We start from the raw sequence: 20,900 nt of genomic DNA on the forward strand, positions 1-20,900 counted from the left end.
TGGTGTCAGAAATTAGTTTGAGCTTGTGAATAGATGTTTCAGTACTCTTTGGCCCACTTCTGACTCCTTGCTCACTTGTATATCCACTTAATAGTGTTTGATGATCATGTGGCCGCCATACATATTCAATTTAAAGGCATCTTTGCTATGAAGGCCAGGGTCGCTCCATTCTCCTTGTGGAGTGGGCTCTGGGCTTTGTTTCCAGCCCCACATTTGCTGTTCTGTAGGATATCTGGATTGTTTGTCCTATCCGCCTTGCAATGGTGCCCTTTGGCACCAGTGAGCCCTTCCTTGAATCTGCAAAGGGTATAAAGAAATTGTTATCCTTTCTGATCTCCTTTGTCCTTTCCAAATAATACATCATGACCCTGTGCACGTCTAGAATATGCAGAGCGCTCTCAGCTTGCAGCTTTGTTTGTTGGAAAAAGGCCAACAGCTGAATGGTTTGGTTTAGTGGAATTGTGATATGACTTTGGGTGGGGGAGGGAGGGCTAGTTTGCATGAGTACCCTGTTCTTGAATATTTAAGATAGGGTTAATGACATGAATTGCAACTAGGAAGGCAGTCTTTAAGTTTAGAAACCCTAGCTCCGCCTTTTATAGCGGTTCAAAAGGTGCCTTCGTAAACTGTGCCAATACCAAACTGAGGTTCCACACTGGCATCGGTGTTCACCTGGGTGGAGTTATTTTCTTTGCTCCCTCTAGAAAACCTTCTGATAAGTGTTGATGGGGAGAGACTTCTTCCTATGTGTCTCCTTGTATAGGCTACTGTTGCCGCCAGGTGTATCTTCAGCAAGGCATATGCTAGTTTGACGGATGCTTGTCTACTTAGCCTGTTTGCTTCTCTGTTTTATACACCTGGCAGGTGTAGAATTATTAGGATTATTTCTCTCTGTCTGGCCCATCCCAGGACCTCTTGGGCAAGTCTGAACAGCGTGTGCGACCTTGTTCCTCCCTATTTATTCAGGTAGAACATTGTGGTTGTGTTGTCCATCTGGATTAGCACTGTCCTTCCATTTACCTGTGTCTGGAAGGCCTTTAGAGCCAGAAAGACAGTCCTTAGCTCCTGGACATTTATGTGCTGGGTCGCTTTCTCCACCTTACATAGCCCTCTGATCTTTAGTTACTCCATGTGCACTCCACACCCTGTGAGGGACCATCCAAGGGAAATGAACACTGCTGGAGTTGGTTGTGTGAAATGTCTGTCCTCTGTTATGTTTTCCATGTTCCACCATAGCCTCTCCTACTGCACTCTTTGTGTTACAACCACAAGCTCCTCCCAACTTCCCATTGCCTCTGACCATTGTTCTGGATTCATTCTTGTAATTGTCTCATGTGTAGTCTTGCATGTGGGCTTAGTGAGACGCATGAGGTCATTATGCCCACAATGTGCCCCACAGCATAACCCCTGTAATTGCTTGAATCCTCTAGAGGGCGAGGGAAGGCTCTTGCTCCTAAGAAAATCTTTTTTCTTTCCGGCTTCTTTGAAAACTTATGTAGGTTTAGTGTGAAGCATTATCTGTGGAGTGTGTTCATGACTTTCCTGGTGTTCTTTTTGTACTGAGTACGAGCTGGCTTTTATTAGATAGTCATCTAAGTATAGATGAACATGTATTCCCTTTCTCCTCAGGTCAGCCACCACTGCTGCTAGGCTCTTTTTGAGCACCCTGGATGCTGACTTGATTCTGAAGGGGAGCACCCTGAATTGGCAGTGGTTTTGTTGACAATGAACTATAGGTATTTCTTGCGTTTGGGGTTCGTACGAATGTGTTATGAGGCATCCTTTACGTCTATGGTTATCATGTAGTCCTTTTCTCAAGAGTCAAGGGATGACCTCTGGAAGTGCAGTCATTTAAACTTTTTGCTTATATATGAACTTGTTTAGAAAGTGGATGTCCGGGATCAGTCTTAGGGACTTGTCTGGGTTTGGGACGAGGAAGCATGTTGAGTATTTTCCTTGATTGATTTCTGATATGGGCACTCTCTCTACTGCTTTCTTTTCTAGCTGTTCCTATACTTCTCATTGCATTTCTTCTTCTGTGTGTGATTTTGTCTTTGATCTGGCCTCCGCTGGTCTCCTTATGAGTTCTATGCAGTAAATGTTTTGGATGATATTGAGTATCCATTTGTTTGAGATGACCCTCCTGCATTTGTGCAGGTAGGTCTTTATTCTGCCCTTTCCCCGCTGCCCTGACTGGTGTTATTTGGTGGAGCATGTGGTCAATGAAGTCACTTGTTGTAGGAGCTTGCTCCTCTAGAAAGTTGCCACCTTTCCCTGGCTCTGCCTTGAAAAGCATTCCACTGCATCAGTTGGAACTGCCACTTGTTGCAGGGCTGTCTGCTGATAAGATGGCTAAGTTGTTGTGCTTTGAAAGCCTCCTTGGCCAGTGGGCCTTTTTGTTGGGTTTGTTCCTCTTCTGGGTTGACCCCAAAACTGGTCCACCCCTGTGGTCTATGTTATGTCATTGCCCTTTTTAGGTCGAGCATAGCAACGTGTTGTTATCTATTTGCGCTTTTAGCCACGCCCATCACTATTGCTCGTTAATGGGCTTGCCGTTGAAAAATCCTTTGTTATGATTGGTAAATGCTTTATGTTTGTCCCTCTTTGGGGCAATTTGGTTAACGCCTTGGGCATCGACCCGGTTACATGGCTAATTGCACTTTTGCCGATAAGTTGAACTGCGAGCGAACTTCTTTTTCCTTTTGTGTGTCTCCTTCAAGCTCATGGCGTGGCGCTTTGAATCGGCTCGCTTATGTGAAACTGTATTACTTTTCATTTTCAATTTATGTGGCAAGAAAAGTCTGGTTAGAAGTTTGCAACGCTAATAGCTCTAACTCGAGGAAATGCGAGACCCATTGCATTGCAAATGCTTGTTTATCTACTGCACTGCCATCTACAGCCATACCAAACAGGTTCTCTCCTGTGAAGGGTGTATTTTTGATGTTCACCTGAACCTCATTTTGGAATCCAGACACCCGCATCCAGGCATATCTTTTCATGGATGTTCCTGTGACCATATGCCTGATGACCATGTCCAGTGCATCCAAGGCAGATTTTAAGCAAGTGTTTGCTATTATCTTCCCCCCTTATACCAGTGCGGTTCCCAGTTTCTAGAATTTCTCTGAGAGGTGTTTTAAAAGTTCTCAGACCTCTTCCCAGTGACTGTGTGCATAATGAGGAATGAGTTTGATTTCACGATCCTCCACTGTGTAGCAGACCCTCTCTCAACCTTTAGGCCTACCCTCTCCACCCTCTTGCTCTCCTTCTCGGGAGGAGGGGCCTGTGGAGTTTGCCACATTGTCCCTCTTCCTTGCAGTGGCCTCAATGATGAAATTTGCCATTTCTATACCCCTAAAGTACATAGATTCTTTTGCTGAGTTTTTATATTTGTTCTCAATTATTGGTGTTGCCGCCTTGCATGAAGTGAGTCCCTTGAAGCTGCTCTTCCCTGATCCAGGATGCTTGGCACCTTGTGGAAAACTGGTTCTTGCTCTGGGGTGGTATGAGTGTCTCTAGGAGCAAACATGCCTGTGTTCTCTCCTCCTGCCGCTGTACACCCGCTAGTCTGCTTCTCTCTTTACAACTGCATTGTACATTGCTATGTTGTAAGGCAGTGATGATCTTGAGGGGTATCTGTCGACCACATCTTCTGTGAAGTACTCCTCAAGGTCCTTCCACTGTTCATCATCCTGGAAGATCCTTTGGTCCTCCGTGTCCTCTTCCTCATAGAGGAGCAACTCTAGTTCCTCTTCTTATGGCTCGGGGGTTGCTATTGGTGTGAGCTCACCATGTACTTCTTCCTCCCCTGTAGGTTGAAAGGTAATTATGTATTCTCTCATTTCAGCATCCAAATCATACTTTTTCTGTATTATTGCTGCTATTTCTGTCTCAAGCCATATTTTGTTGCTCTCGATTTAGAGGGTTTGTTCTTCGTTGATGTTCTTTGGCAACCTTTTCTTCAAATCCAGCATGCCTGACAAGTTTTTGGCTCCTTCTTCCTCTCGGGTCACCTTTTGACATCAAAGGTTTCTCAGTGGGGCGATCGTCACTGGTGTCTCCCTCTCTGGGCCTGTGGTGTTGTTTTGCTCTTGGCTTCACATTGATTGCAGAATGCTTTGTTGCTGAGGAATTCTTATGCGTCTTCGAGTCCGAAGGCTTCCGTACAGCCCTAGAGTGTTTTCTTTCTCAACATTACCTAGCTCTGCTTTCGAAGTTTCCCCTTCTAGGGCTTCTTTGTTGATTGCTTAGTCTTGGTTTCATCAACCTCCTCTACTTCGGTGTTGGCGCCTTCCACCTGCGCCACTTCTATCTTTTCAACAGTGTCCTCTTTCTCGCTTGACAGTCCGAGGTCCCTCAGCGACTGCAATGGCTCAAGGGTCAAAACTGGCACAAATACTAGTTGGTCGCTAAGGTGTTTTGGTTACTAAAATACCAAACTTGGGGTTACTTTCTACAGGCCCCCAATAAGATATTGTTTATATCAGGGTGAGTTGTATTACAACTTTATCCCCATTGCATTTCATACTAAAGCGGATATGGCCAAACCTAATAAAAGGTGCAACAGATTCTAGACACCATTTGGCAGCCCCTATTGTCAGTTATATGTAGTCAATAGGGTACAGGATTTACACTGTGGGTGAGGCCGTTATGGAGTCAGCTGGCCCCACGGGACATTCTCGTTTAGTCCTTTAACCTGTGTTCCCAATTTGAAAACCCATCGTTATTCCTTTTCAAAAAGTCTGAATTCACAGATGGTCGAGTCTTTTAGATGTTCTAGAATAGCCCATTGGAAGTCCTGTACTGTATGACCTGTGTCTTTGTAGTGAGTTGACATCTTAATGGTAGCTCACCTGCATCTAAGGTTGCTGCAGTGTTAAACAATTATGGTTCTGATTTTGCAGGTGGTCATTCCCACATAGTGTAAGTTGCAGGGACATGTTATCAGGCATACCACTCGTTGCTCGTTACAGTTTGTGAACTCTGTTAGGTCCCACATCATGTTATCATTGAAAATTATGGTTTTGGTGACTCGTGTGGTGGCAAACACTACAGCCCCTATAGAGTTAATGGCCTACTAACGAGGGTAATGGGTTATGTCTGTCTGTCCCGTCTACCCTTGTTTTACTGGGGCATGTATGTACCCATTACAAGTTCTGTCCATGTCTGTGTGAGAACATTGGCTTAGGAATATGAAGTGGCTCACTGTTGAGAATGCACCAGTGTTTGTTGACAATCTTGATTACTCAATTAGAAGCTATGTTGAACGTTGTTATGCATATTGGTCTATCCTTCCTTCCCTTTTTTTTTTTTTTTTTTTTTTAGAGGGAGGGAGTTTCTAATAGGCTTCCCCTGTTCTTATTATGTCCCGTTTCATAGCTTGGTTTATCATCTGGGGTGGGTAGTTCCTGCCTTCACTTTGGATGCTAAGCGTTTGCCTGCTCCTTGTAGTCTTCAATCTCCGAACAATTTCTTCTTAATCTGAGGAACTGCCCAAAATGGAGATTCTCTCTGAGATGATGGGGGTGGAAACTATCATACAAGAGTAAGCAGTTCTTAGCTGCGGGTTTCTCATGAGTAGTGGTCCTTAAAGCTCCTTGCTCAGTTATAATGTTCAAATCCAGAAAAAAACGTTTTTTTGCTTATTGTGATGGTAAACTTCAGAAACTCATCTTGTCTGTTCAACCCCCCCAAGAAAACACACAGTCGTAGCTTCACTCCCCTCCCAAATGGCCAATTTGTCATCAATATATCTTCCACAGTTTGATGTGATGTCTATAGGGTTTGTGGGGACTTAGGATTTTTTGTGCTTCTAGGTGATGGCCAGAGACCAGCTATGCTCGGCGCAAAAGTGCTTTCCAAGTGGGTCCAGTGTTTCTGTATGTAAAGAGTTCCCTCAAACGCGAAAAAAAAAATTGTCACAGCCAAATTACAGCATTCCATCACCAAATTATGTGGTGTTCGATACTCCCATTCTACCTCAAAGAGGACATTTTCAATTATTCTTAAAGTATCTGCATGTGGACGTCTAGTATACAGGCTCTCAACGTTCAGCCCTACTAGGTGGTCTGTGGTTGGATCAAAGACTATAGGCCTCATTACAAGTTTGGCAGGTGGCAGAGGCGGCCCACGCCAAACTCGTTCCTTCCTCCATCAGGCTGCCTGAACACCGCCAGCCCTATTGAGAGTTCACTGCATGGCCGACGGGCATAAACACTGTTTCCACATGCCGGCCCTGCAGTGAACAGGGACTTAATATTGACACTCGCTCCAATATGGCGGTGCGGCGGTTGCAGCAGCACCTGTCATGCATTCCACTGTCCGCAATTCAGGCAGTGGAATCCGTGACGGGGCTGTGCATGGGGGTGCCTGCACTGCCCATGCCAAGAGCAGCCTGGCGGTGTCGGCGGTCGGACCTTCATAATGTGGTGGTCGGGCCGCCACGACCACGGCGGTCCGACCGCCACCATGGGTCTGGCAATCTGAAGACCGCCAGACTCATAATGAGGCCCTATGTCTTTCTGCCAAAGCTTCCTCTACTATGCTACTGAGTTGGGTACTCAAGAACTTAGTAGATCTTCCATTAGTTTGTCATAATTATGTTCATCACCTAGCACTCTAAGGCATTTACTGTGGTATGCTCTTGTGGTTTGGATCACAATGGCCTCATCTTTGTCCACTGGTAGTATGACTATGTTTGGATTCTTTAAAAGTTCTTTTATGGCTGCCTTTTCCTCCCTCGTGGTGTTGTGAAACAACCTCAAAGTACTTGGGTTGATTTCTCCTATATCCTTTAGAATTACTTTCTCAAGAGCCAGTATCTCCACTGGGACTGATTACTGCGAGGAGTAAATGTGGATTTGTTTCTCAGACCTGTGTCCTCCAGAGTCTCAATATTAATGGGTTTTCCCTAACAAAAGCTCTTAGTTTGATCTTCCTCACAAACTTGTTTATCACACAGCTGAGCTTAAATTTGTCCAAAGGGGCTGTGGGTACAAAACCCAGACCCTTTTCCAAAATTTGCGTTTGATTGTTTGTCAGCCGTTACTCACTGAGATTCACTACTAAACTAGTTGGCTGCTGGGACCCGCTTGATTGTTGTGACCCAGTGAGGTCTCTTTTGTCATACTCCTTGTCGTCATACCCAGTTGTTCCTGGGCAGAAGCCCATTGAACTTGGGGCTGCCTTTTTGTCTTGCCCCCTTGGGCGTCCCTTACCCAACTCTAAAAAAGGAAGGCAATAGTGTATATAAGGGCCACCTTGAGATTCCCAGTGTTCAAACTGAGATGTGCATACTTGGGGTGGTGGTGGTATGGATTCGGTGGAAGGGGGCTGTAAGCTGTAAGGGTAGGGAACTGGGTATATGCGTGGTCCAGGACAGTGCCCTCACCCTCTTTGGTTGTCTGAAACACGGTCTCCCGTTTCTCCTATGGCTCCACCTTTCCTCGTGCCCATACTGGAGTCAGAGCCACTGGACCGGGAAGGCAGGTACATAATATATCCCGGTTCCACTTACTTCATTTTTAATCATACCTCCACTAGGGCAAGTATTACAATATTGATTTCCCTGGTAGGTAGGTACTTTTAACTGTTTGAAGACCCCCTCACCCACTCCTATTTCCTTCCAACCCAGTGAATTAGGTTATATAGTCCAAAAAAGTGCTCCACCGTAATCTGTTGGTTGCAGCATGCCTCGTCCCGCAACAGAACGAGATGGAACCAATGATGAAGCATGCCACTAACGGTAACCATGGTGGGTGAGGGTTTTCCTAGGAAAACTATTGTTTTCCCATAATTCTTCTTTGGTGGCTCTGTTTTGTGTCATGGGGGATAGACATAGCATCAAACAGCTACACACTATGCCCAGCACAAAAAAAAAAAAAAAAAGAGAGAGACCAACAAGAAGATTCCGGACCCAACAACTAGGTGGAGGAATAATATACAGCTTGTGAATCCAAAAAAAGATGTACACTGCAAAACCTTTATTTCCCATTCCCAGACTGAACCCTCTAACCCCATTTTCTCCCCTTTTTCTGCTTACCATCTACCCTCTTAACGTCTCGTCGACCTTCTTATAATACCGTAGCTGGTTACTCTCCAATTCTCCACTGACTATGCTTTTTCACTCCTGTTCTGTACCTACACCATAGAACCTCTATACTAGTTCCTCTAGCCCTACACATACACACAACCTAGAACTTCTACCTGAGCTTATATAACAGTACCTCAGTCTCTGGCTCTACACTAATATTTTTAATTCCACCTCTACTATCAAACCTTTAAATCCACCATATTGCCACTGCATAAACAACAATATCTCTAATCCAACCTATGCCCTAATGCCTCTACTTGTGCCTATTCCACAGAACCACGAACCCTATCAGTACCCAGATATCTCTAACCAAGTTAATTTCACCCTTGTCCCTAGCACCTCTTCCCACTTCCATGTTACCATTACCCCTCCTCCTATTTTATGTATTGTTCTCTTAAGTTATCATCTCTGTCTGGTGTTTTTGATGGATGCGCTCAAAGCTTTTAAGGGAGGAGGCTTTTCCTATTTTGAAAATTAACCAAAACGAGGTTTTGCCAGCATGTGGTTGTCAGACTGGTGTTCTCTATTTTAGTGTTTCCCCTAAATGAGGTGGTGTGTCTTGCATCCCGACCTGGCTCCATGCACTTAACACCAATATATCACCTTGTGCACACTATGGTCTGCCTCCTGCACGTATGCATCGGCTTGTGCTGTGCACTTGATTACACTGTTCCAGGGCTTGTACCTTGCAGGCAAATCCAATAGTCTCCAATAGTGCATCCACCAACGGTACAACAAGCTGGAGAACGAGGTACAAAGTAGGGTATACAATGTACTTGACATTTTTACAACGTGCTAACATTAAAAGGACCATCACCCCTGCCCCTAACCACCTCAACATAGAATCTCGAGGAAAGAACAACCTTTTGCAGAGGAAGAGATCAAAGTAGTCGAAGGGTTTTATATCTTAGTTTACTGTGGTGCTTCAATGGAAGCAAACTAAGTTCGTATTTAAATGTAATTTAGACAATCAATTACTAGTATTCAAAAGGCAGAGATGGCCATCTCATTTGTGCCCTGCCTTTTTAAGGCTGGACGAACAAGAGTCTGCTTTAGAACTCAGCTTGGGAAGCCTCTGTCTACCAAAATGTAATTCCCTAAACCTCACTCTGGAATACAGTGTATGAAGCGGATCGACTTCTGAATAACTGCATCCTATCCACTCGTGTAGCCAGTGAGGGTTTATGTACATCAAAGTCCCCAGCTCCTGCTCTTGAACTCAGACATAGTAGTCAATGTACCGCTATTCTATCTTCTTGACCTTGCTATATCACTATACAGCATATGCATTACCTTATTCTCGCCACTGCACCAAAAGACTTCTATACAACAAAATCATATGCAAAAGACATTGCTGTAGAACAAATCAAAATTTCACTCACCCAGTGGCTTTCGCTCCATGTCAGGGGACAACCGGGAGTAGGGAGGTGGTGGGGACTCTGCAAGGACAAAAAAACGATCAACACTTAACATCAGAGTAACATTAGGAGGCAGACATCAATGACAATGTGCATGTGTGATTTCTACAACTCCATCTAATTTTAAAATGTGAGGGACGCTTTCCCAGCTCTTGTGCATGTGACTAGCTCCGCAAGAGGGAAGGGGGCGGGATTGTCGGAGTCACCTACACAAAATATTGTTCTTGTGTTGCTGGGGCTGATCAGAAATTACTTGGGGTGCCCTCACCCACTCCTGGATGCCACATCTTTTGTGTATTTTCACTTATTCATGGGTGCAATTCTCACATCTGGGGTTGGGGGCGTATTGTCCAAGCCACAGACAAGTGCCATTACTAGCAATCCACCTGGTGCCCACATTTCCTCTCATAGAGATAGGGTGTATTCATTCACCTTAGGTGCCTAATGCCAGCTTGTTTGTATGAGATTTAATATAAAAAAGAAAAAGTTCATGGAATACCTTTACTGAGAAATGATTTCACCTAAACCGTTTAATGGAAATGTGCAGTACGAATTGGCATGCTTATTTTTTAAGGTGTAAATGCGTAATGAAGGTAGGTCTGCCTTCCAGAAACATTTTTGTTTGAGGTATTTATTTCAGTGCTTTACTTCAGGGGACATTTCTAAAGATGTGTACCTTTACTTTGTCAAACAATTACTTTGGATGCTTCTAATTCACTGAACCCTCACCACCCAACACACCATCCATCCCTGCCCCCTAAAGCATCCTCACCATGCCTAAACTACACACATCCCTCACCATTAAGCTCCACCCAAGCCCTTTCTACCCTACACTCCACCCCAAATCCCTTTCATCAAACCTAAAAGTACACCCACCCTTGTCCCCCAAAACTTAAAAGCCCTTTTTACACCTAAACGCCACCCATCCTTGTATCCTAAAAAACTCATCACCCCTAAACTCCACCCATCCCAGAATATGAAATGTAACGTCTGATGTGGCAACTCTACCATTTCTAGCTACTTTTGCTGAATGCCTTTTTTACCACTGTGACCTAACCTAAACTACCATTACCCCTACGTCCCTTCCTCGAATTCAGTACCAGTGAAGCAGCCTTATCTCTCAAGATACCAACAGCAATAACCTTTCTTAAGAATAAAAGCCCCTCCCCTCCAACACTTCTCCAGTTTTTTTGCCTCAAATAAGATTTAACTGTGCAGGTAGAACATCGTCAGTGCAAGGTTTACAACACATATTATATATATATATATATATATATATATATATATATATATATATAAAATTTTCCTTTTTACTTTGTTCGCATGGATTCAGTTTTCCGTGGAAAGATACAGTACAATCTCAGCAACGTAGTTTCCTAATCACCCTGCAGGTCTGAGAGGCAGAGCAACTGAGCGTGGATGCAGCAGGACAGGCCATGATGGAAGTCCAAGTGGCTCTGGTGCCTGCTTTCTGGTTTGGGGGGCAGCAGGCGTCGTGTTGAGCACCGCACATTACAGGAGAGCGGGCTCTATGTGAATGAAGTAAAGGAACAGCCAAAATGAGGCACCCCCTCTCTTCCTCCTCAGATGAGGAAGGTCCTATCCCGTCCAGGCTTTCCTGGCAGAGGACTGAGTTGCTCCCTAAGGCAACATGATGGATCTTGTGACTCCTACGGAAATCCAGGAGATAACTTGAGGCAGCAGTGGTAAAAGCTTTGGCTTGGAAGCCTAAGAACAAAAATAAGAATGTGAAGGGTTATAAGCCCCTTGATGCTGCTGATGACCAAGATTCTTCTTTGTCAGATACAGAGGTTCCAACTACATCAACTGGCAAATATATCAAAATAGAGGAGATGTTGGAAATTCTTTCCCACATCAGAGAAACTTAGGGATTCCCTCTTTTCCAGGCTGAGGGTGGCATCTGCCATAACCATGTCTTTTCATAAGAAAATGAAGGCTATGGTAATTGGGAAGTTGAAAGAATCGGATTGGTCTTTAGTTTCAAGAAACCTACATAAGCTATATATGTTGGAGGGGGGGGGGAATTCTACATCACGATTGATGCGATCCTGACCACCCTGATGCCAGAATCTCAAAAAACCCAGAGGTCTGTTCTTCATCAGATTCTTTGGATAAGATGCTGGGCTCTTCTTTAAAGAAAGCGTTTTCTGACGAAAATCTTATGTAAAAAGTAAGTAACCTATTTAATTTTTTTGGCCCAATCTATAGTAAAGGACTTTGATAGGTTAGCAGTAGCCATCCAGGAGGATCATGAATGTTCTGAATTATTGTCTGCGATTGAACAGCAGGTCAGGCTGTTGGTGGACATTTACTCGGACATCATTAGAATAGCAGCTATGGCATTGGATGCACAAATTTATGCAAAAATCATAAGGATGAGGTAATGGAAGGCAGCACACAGCTCTTCTGAAAATTCCTTTTCAAGGCTGCACGCTATTTAGAGAGCAGTTGGACTCTAGGATATCTAAAGGATTCAAAGAAAGCAAGTATGCCTTGCATTGCAAGGAAACTTTAGGTTCCCAAAAGTTCCGTTTTTTTGCTCCTCAAATCTTCCCTGAAAAAAGAAGTTAAATCCTCATTGATCAGGTAAATAAAGTATCATCTGAAAAGATATTCACCCAAGAAGGATGCCTCCAAGCGCACTGGGCCAGCCAAGAAGAAACCCTGACAACTATGCGGCATCTGATTCTGTACCAGTTAGGGGAAGGATTCAGAAATATCTCCAGGTTTTGGGAGATGGAGGTTTCAGATAAATAGGTCTTCTTCAGTAGTCAAGAATGGCTGTGCTACAGATTTCTCAGAGTGGCTGCCAGAAACTGGCATCCTCCATACTCAGTTACCAAGTGAAAATATCAAACTTTTGGCGCTATTATCATGGATCGAAACATTGCTGGAAAAAAGAGCCATCATTCCAGTACCAGAACTGGAAAAAAGGACACAGGTTTAGTAAATATTCTTCTTCATTTAAAAGGCTTCAGGTTCATTGTAGGCTGTCATGGATTTAAAATGCGCAAACTCCTGCATCAAGACTGTTCTTTTCCGTATGGTGACTCTCCAATCTAGAATGCCAATTATAAATCCAGGGAACTTCCTTACATCTATAGATTTGCAGGACACATATCTACACATCCCAGTATGGGAGATGCACCTAGCGTTTCTGCTTTTTGCATTGTGAAACTCCCACTTCCAGTTCAAAGTACTTTCCAAGGGTTTTTACAAAGATGTTGACTTTCCTTGTTTCCTTCTCATTTGCACTGGATATTTCTGAACCCATACCTGGACGATTGGCTTATCCAAGCTCCGTCAAGGGAGGTGGTCATTTCCAATACCCGCATAGTTCTCTTTACTTCAAAAGCATGGATTCCTTATAAATTAGAAGAGAAATAAATCCAATCTAGTCCAGTCACAAGATCCTACCATTATAGGTGCAAGCTGCAGCATGGACTGTGGGACAGTAATGTTGCCAGAAAGCAGAGCTAAGAGAATTCAAGCTCATATCAGAAATCTGATGGTGCAAGAGGCTTAAGAGGTATCATCCTGGCTAAGGGTTCAATGAGATTTAGCAGCAACTTTTTTCCTTGTTCAATGGGTAAAATTCCAACTGCACAGACTAATGGCATGGATTCTAGCAATTTGGTCTCCAAATTCACAGAATTTGTTGATAAGGATCAAACTAACTCAACAGGTGAAGAGGGACGTGCGTTGGTGGATGATCTCATCTTATTCCAGTGGGATGAACAATCGCTGATTTCTCTCTCAGCACTTCATATACTAGCGAGTGTGCACTATAGTAGAGGTCAACTTAGCAGAGAGAGCCCCCTCTTCTCTGGATATTGCACTGCAAGCGGAAATGTTTGAGCTCTTAAAGCATCAATGAGGTCTACTATCCAGACATATTTGATTCCACAGAAAATGTCAAGGTTCCAACATTCTGTTCAAGGGCGAAGGGTGAAGTAGGCCTGGGCAGTAGATTTTCTGCCATGCAAGTGACCCTAGGATTTCCTATATGCCCTTTCCTCCTTTTCCACTGATATGAGCATTTCTACACAGAGTGAGACGGGAGCAAGTTCAGGTCATTCTGGTAGCCCCAGCATGGCCCCACGCCAATTGGTCCCCTCTGACAGCTCTGAGGATCTCAGAGGAATGAAGATAACCAACAGCACCTTCGCCTCTTCTTTTTCTGTTATTAAGATAAGAATCATTTAGGTATTATTTAAGACACTGGGGCACTTTTAGTTGTTGCGTGCTAGGAAAGCTTTGGATCCCACCACTGATGATTTTATTTACATCCTGAAGTTTTTATAGGATGGAGCTACAGTGGGGCTGCGCGTAGCTACAGTGACTGTACACCGGGCAGCCATAATGTCCATTAGGAGCGCCTGGAAAAACCGGAGGGTGATAGTCTAGGAGGGATCTGCCAGATGTTAGCTAGGCCCTTGAACAACCAAAAAAACAGCCTATCTGCTTCATGGGATCTGATTTCCGTTCTGGAATCATTAAAGAATTGTCTATACAACCCGTAAGGGGACGCAGATTATAAATGTCCCACTGTTAAAACTTTTTTTCCTAGTAGATATTATTTCTGCTAGGAGACCTGAAGAGTTTGGCACACTAATAAATAAACATTGTTTCTGTAGAGTTTTTCAAGATAGGATTGTCTTAAGAACAATTTATTATGTGTTTCCAAATGTGAATTCCCATTTTTATAGGGAACAGGAGGTAATTCAACCAGAATTCTATTATTCTCATCCACAGATGGGAAAGAGATTTATATTTTGGATGTGAGAAGAAGTCTTCTTATGTATTTAAAACCTTTACTAGGGCAGAATCTGGTTGTCAAATGTGGGCCAACCAGAAAACTGGAAAACAGGGCATTCCTCATTAAGTAGATGGTCCCTAGTTACATTGGTTTAGAAAGGCAGCTGGTCAATTTCCACCTTTGTGAATACAAGGAAGGTACACAAAAAGTATGTGAATCCATGAACATGCACTCAGATAGGTCAGTTCCTTCTTGACTGGTGCCGTACACCTCAGATGCATGCGTCTTCATATCTGAGGAGTTCCACAAGGATCTACCCTCAGCCCAACCCTCTTCAACACATATATAATTCCTTAAGTCCACATCATACACTCTCACAAAATCAACATCCTCTCTTAAACGGACGATACACAGCTAATTCTCCCTCATGGACAAGACGTCAAGTACCCAGATCAAGATCAATGCCTGCTTGACTGAAATAGCTTACTGGATGAAGAGCAACTTTCTGAAGCTGAGCACCAACAAGATCGAAATTGTGATCTACGTGAAGAGCGCTTCTCACCAGCGGACTCCAACTGGTGGCCAACAGAGCTAGGACGGACACCCACCCCACGGCCTATGACAAGAAATTTGGGATCGTCATTGAGAGCAAATTTGACATGACTGCCCAAGTCAACGCCGTCACCACATTATGCTTCCATACCCTGAAGACATTGAGGAATATTTTCAAATGGCTCCCAATCAGCATCCGGAAACGCATCAAGCACACCCTTTTCACAAGCAAGTTGGACTACAGGAAGATCCTCTATGCCGAAATCAACAAGAAGCGTACCGAGATGGCCAGAATAACTTGACTTTCCACACCGCACTCACTTCACACCAAACCTCTAGGAGTTCCACTGGCTCTCCATACACAAACGAGCACAATTCAAACTCCCAACAGCTCCATCTGCTTTCACAAATGCACATTCCAGGGACCTCCGCTTGCCCAGATTCCTATTTGCAGACATCCCATGCATTTGGAAAAACAGACCCAGTGGCCAAACTTTCTCCTACATTGCTCCAAAAGCGTGGAATGACCTGCCGCTACACAAAAGACGCTCTTCCTCACTTCCTCAATTCTGCAATAAGATGAACACCTGGCTTTTCAAGCAGTCTCACTAGGCATAGGTTTGGCTAGACGGACACCTGCTCAGCACCTTTCGGGTGACAGTGCAAATAACAAATCAACATAACATACGTCTTATACTATAGAAGAGTTACAGGGAGCCAAAGCAGCTACATAATCCTCCCCATCTTAAAGTCAGGCATCGGAAGTTGTCACGTCGCACACATTACATTTGAGTGTTTTTACATCGAAAAGCATGTTTCCCTGTTATCACTTTAGAGCGCTAGCATGATCACATGTCGAGTAAAATGCACCTACCCGAAATTCAACATAACTGTCACAGGCAATTCCTAATGCCGAATGATGGTCTTCATTAACTTTAAAGAAAAGTATGCAATTTGTATTTCCTAATGTGGCATCCTAAAATATTCGGGAGATTTGAACTCTGGTGTGCCCGGAAACTTTGCAGCTTCTGCAGGTACCTAGACTTTGTCCCTACTCTGGGAGCACTCCCTGGAATTATGATAAACTGGACGGTCGGGTCTACAAGTACTCAAAGGAGGGCTTTCACAGCTGTTTAGTGGCCCCGTTGCCACAATTTTATGCACACTCCCAGCGCCTGATATTTTACATCCTACAGCTCCAAGTTGGCGCTTGTTTGTGACCTCACTAACCCTTGTCGAACCCTCAAGGTTCAACCAAATCCCACGCGAATCTAACGAAAGCACTCTGGGGTGCCGCGTCGCCAGGGCGTCTCGAGTCTAGCTTGAAATCCCTCGATAAAAGGCTGCAGGGGCGGGGTGCAGATACCAGAGGAATGTTTCTTGTCTGCTTGACCTTGAATGCAGAACTGCATTTGTTCCTTTGGGGCTGGACAGGGCAACACCTTCTATTTGCAGCCACCACTTAAAGTTCTTTGTAGGCCCCAGACAGCATGTCTGCCTCGGAGGAGCCCGAGGCTCCGGGACTATGTTTTTTTCCAAGAGGGGGAGGATCCTAGCTGAGGAGAGCTGGAGAAGCTCATAAGAGAAAACAGACAGCCTGAGTATGAGGCGGACACGAGACAAGTCGCGCTTGCTTCAAAGGACCAATATTTAGACCTAGAATACTAATGTAACGACCCCCAGACTGAGAGTCCCCCGGAAAGTCAGGCGCACGAGTACTGCTCGAAGCAACCGCGCTACATGTAGCCTTGGATGGCCCAGACGCGTTAAAACTCAAATGAAGAAACTAACCTGTGCTGTGTTGTACACACGCTGCGTTTTTGCCATCAGTTGCCGTGCTTTACAAGCGCCTGCCTTCTATCTCGCATCTTTACTGCAGCTGCATTAACCAGCTAAGTTACCCATCACCTCCTCTGGTCGCTCACTAGTAAACATTTTTGAAGCAGAGGTTTACGGTATATGCATGCACAGTTGTCATGATTTCTTTAACATCGAGATGGGACACTTCGCTAACCATCTTTTTAAATTGATAAATAGGAGACGAGAGTATGTAAAACAGAGCGGAAAGGCGTATTGGGGCCGCTAACCTCAGACAGCGCTTCTAAAGCTTTTTTAAATGTACTTTTTTCTAGCAGATTTTAATCGTCCTTTTGTTTGTAAAATGCGCTAGAGAGCTTTAAACAGGAAAAAAGCCCTTTAATTGTTTTTCTTCTTTTCATAAAACAAGGCGTTTAAAGAGGAGGCTGTGGCTTTAAGTGAGGCAGAGGTAATTGCCTCTCTGCAGCCAGCCAGATAAACAGCTCGCCAGGCTGGCGCCAGCAGCAGGCAGACTGTGTATTATCAGCTCTCCCCTCCTAAAGAGCACAGGGACCTCCTTGGGAAAGGGGGGAAAGGCTTTTAAAGCATAACTTGAAACCGATCTCATTTCAAAGAGCGTCAGAATGCCAGGCCAAAGAAGAGGAAAGGAAAAAAACAAATCTGCTTTACTCCCACCCTCGTCGGGCCCCCGCGGCAAAACTAGCCTTTCCAAGGCGGTTTCCTGAAAGTTGCTCAAGAAATAAACACAAAAGAAAACAACTTAGATTTAGGCAAAAGGACCTTTACTTGTGCGATTCCTGACGATGTTTGAACGCTGCATAAAAAGAAACACGCACTTCAGGCGTGTTCTTCTCTGTACCCCTCTAAAATAATCAAACGCGGGTCATGCTGTGGGCAACGAAAGGGAGCTGGATTCAGGCCCCTTGTTAGGACAGCAGAAGGGCCCTTTCCGCTTTCAAAAATACTATTAAATGTTTTGGCCACAGAATCATAAAGGTTTATTGCACATCATCTCCTGCCAGCTACTGCTGTCTCCAGGTCTATCCACACTTGGTAGAAAGGCTGCCGCGGCGGATGTTATTTCACAACTTTCAAAGGAATGAAAGCGCTTAACAGTCTTGGCTCGTGCATCTGTGTTTACCGATGTGCTCCCTTCAAGCCCGATTCCGCCAGGAATCGTTTTCACTGGATCGCCACTATGGATTTTAAAACATGAATATATAATTATTTTCCTTTGTACTCTATTTTTCAATAAATATCTATGCCAACGAAAACAAGTTTGGCGTCTGCTTGACGTGGTCCAGACTATAAAAAAAAAAAAAAAAACTAATCAGAAGATATTTGTCATTTTCCTCCCCACTGCCCTTGCAGGAGCCTGAAAACATCACACATTCGTTCAGCTTTTGTTGAAAAATATTTTCAGAGTTAACCCTGAGCTTCCCTCCCTCCAGCCAGCAATGACTGGACAGACACACAATCATGAGGTGGGGCGGAGGGGGCCTGGGCACGGTGGCAGGAGACACGGGGAGGAAAACGCGTGAGGGAGGGAGCGAAGAGGACAGAAAAACAAATAAGCGTACTCGGAGAGGAAGACAGACACTGTAACTGAGCCACCCCGGCATTGGAGCAGGAGAGGGAACCACACTATGGCATATTAATTCACCATTTCAGGTCTAGCATTGCAGCTTGGATTAGTAAAATACCGTGCAAGCCAAGCTGGGCAAGGCAAATGCATGGACATACTTCACTCTCCTTAAAGCTCCTTAGGAGCTTGTTTGGTACAGGAATGATGAGCAAGGCAAGCAGCGGCATCTTTTCACCTCGACACCCCATTGACCACAACACGGCTGTCACATCAAGCTGGTATGACCGTGGCATGGCCTATTTACAGTTCAAAGAGCAATCCTAGGAAGCTGGATGCTTGAGTGTTGTCACGTTGAGGTGATGGGTGCCTAGAGGTAAAGGTTTATCAATATTGTCAGTGTAATGTCAGGTGATGGGTGCACCACAACATCATCATATCTGTAGTTCTAGCAATGGCTCCCACTGAAAAATTGTGCTAATATTGGTAGGAACACGGGGTGGGGGAAAGGGAGGGGACCTCAAAAGAACAGGGTCACATGTGCCCTGGGGTTTCCTCTGATGTTTCAAACACCAGAGACATCTATGGTAGTGTCTACAGTTTTGATGCTGTCACTAAAATAACACTCACAATCCACAGCACCAAATAACATAAAGGCCCTCATTACAACCTTGGCGGGCGGCCGCCAATGCAGCCACACTTCTGCGGGGTCTATTATGAAATCCCCACTGGGCCAGCGGGCGGAAACCTGGTTTCCGCCCGCCGGCCCAGCGGGGATCTCGGCTGCAACACGGGAGCCGGCTCCAAATGGAGCCGCGGTGTTGCGGCTGTGCGACGGGTGCAGTTGCACCCATCGCGCTTTTCACTGTCTGCACACCAGACAGTGAAAAGCTCCACGGGGCCGTGGCAGGGGGCCCCTGCACTGCCCATGCCAGTGGCATGGGTACATGCAGGGGCCCCACGACTCCCCTTTCCGCCAGCCTTTTCATGGCGGTTCTTACTGCCATGAAAAGGCTGGCGGAAGAGGGACTCGTAATCCCCTGGGCAGCTTTAAACCCCTGGGACCAATGTGTCGGGAAATTCCCCTGGAAGCACCGCCAGCCTGTTGGCGGTGCTTCCTCCAAAACAGCCCTGGCGGTCAAAGACCGCCAGGGCTGTAATGACCCCCAATGTGTGCACATTACGCTCTCAATTTCATGGACTTTTATCAATCACAGTAATCAAAACGGCGAGATGTGGAGGCAGGTCGCTTGCTTATCTGGTACCCAGACTATGGAAGAACCTATCGGTAGAACTGAACCTGAGCAATCAGAAACAGGTTTCAGGAAGTTGTTAAAAACGCATCTGTTTTAGATTTTGATCTAGCTTGGCTCTGGCCGGTTTTGATGTAGATAGCGCTGGGACACTTGATAGGGTAGCCATGCACTCAAAAAACAAAGTAGTTTAGTATAATACATGGGTTTGTGAACAAGAGGCTGAGTAACATGCAGTGCTTGCAGGTCACAGTGCAAAACCCTGGTAAGGTTGGACAAGCATTGCATAGTTCTGAAATTGAGAAGATTACATGAGCATAGCCGATTTGGGGCAAAAACGTGATGAAAAGGTTATTCATCATTAGCTATGTAGTTTTAGGGCTTATAGTTCTTCTCTGTTCACATGTTGTGTGTTTTACTGCACCTCTGAATATCTGGACTTGAAACAGCATCTTCTTTACTCCAAATTAAAGTTCTGGGTTTTCAATCAGAGGCGCTGTCAGAGTGGATCGTGATGCCCTCAACCTAAAACCCACAATACACTCACACTGTAGCCATACACAAACTGTATTTCTGTGATGCAAAATAGGAAATGAGGTTAAGCATATAACTTATCCAGAAAATAATCGATGATTAGATTTTAATGTGATTTACCAGGGAGGGGGGTCACTTTTAAAACTGGACTAGTTTGAAGCTGCAAAACTATTAACACCAACAAGTCCCTTTTGTTTATGCAGAGTGAACATGTTTTGTTTCAGGTTCTTTGCCTTGATATCACAGGCCTTCTCACACCTTCCTGCAGATGGCGGTGAAGTGTAAGTGGCAATAAACCCCGTTGTAAGCTAGTCTGCAGCTGCTGCCTTCTGCTTACCATAAGTATTTACGCAGTAACATTTAGTGAAGATATGGAGAGAGGATCATGTGGTTGCCAGGCATACCCGTATAAATCCAGAAATAACATTTTACCGATGAAAGCCAATGTTGTTGCTGCATAGTGGACTTGTGGTATGAGACAAGCCCTCATCTTCTTCAAGCCGCACCTCACCACCCCCAGCACCCTGATCCAGTAGGTTTGCACACCGCAGATACCAGTGTTATATATTACATGCATACCCCATACACATAGCCTGCCTTTTGTTTGTACAAATCAACATTACCAGGGATAGATGGTTCTGAGAGCTGCCATGCCCACCCACCTCTTGCTTCCCAGCTTCACGTACAGGTCAATGGATGGAGGTTCTCCTGATGGCACAACTGCAGCTACCTGCACTGTTGGGGCAACCCCAATTAGGACGTCCTCCAAGACTCCACATCACCTCTGGGCGTGCAGTGCTCACCACAGTGGTAGCAGACGCGAATAAAGCAAAAACTGCCCGTATGCTATAGGATACAATATACATTTTTTTTA

The 20,900-nt window shown here is 44.8% G+C and overlaps 1 protein-coding gene across 1 annotated transcript in view; it reads right to left on the bottom strand.

Annotated features, from left to right (window-relative positions):
• SMAD6 (SMAD family member 6) overlaps positions 1-20,900 on the bottom strand; it is a 103,295-nt gene that overhangs the window by 57,665 nt on the left and 24,730 nt on the right. Inside the window, exon 2 of the mRNA XM_069222870.1 lies at positions 9,472-9,528. Coding sequence (XP_069078971.1) covers positions 9,472-9,528 — 57 coding nt within the window. The remainder of the gene's footprint in view (positions 1-9,471; positions 9,529-20,900) is intronic.

Source organism: Pleurodeles waltl, chromosome 3_1, assembly GCF_031143425.1.
Source record: "Pleurodeles waltl isolate 20211129_DDA chromosome 3_1, aPleWal1.hap1.20221129, whole genome shotgun sequence".
NCBI classification, from domain to species: Eukaryota; Metazoa; Chordata; class Amphibia; order Caudata; family Salamandridae; genus Pleurodeles; species Pleurodeles waltl.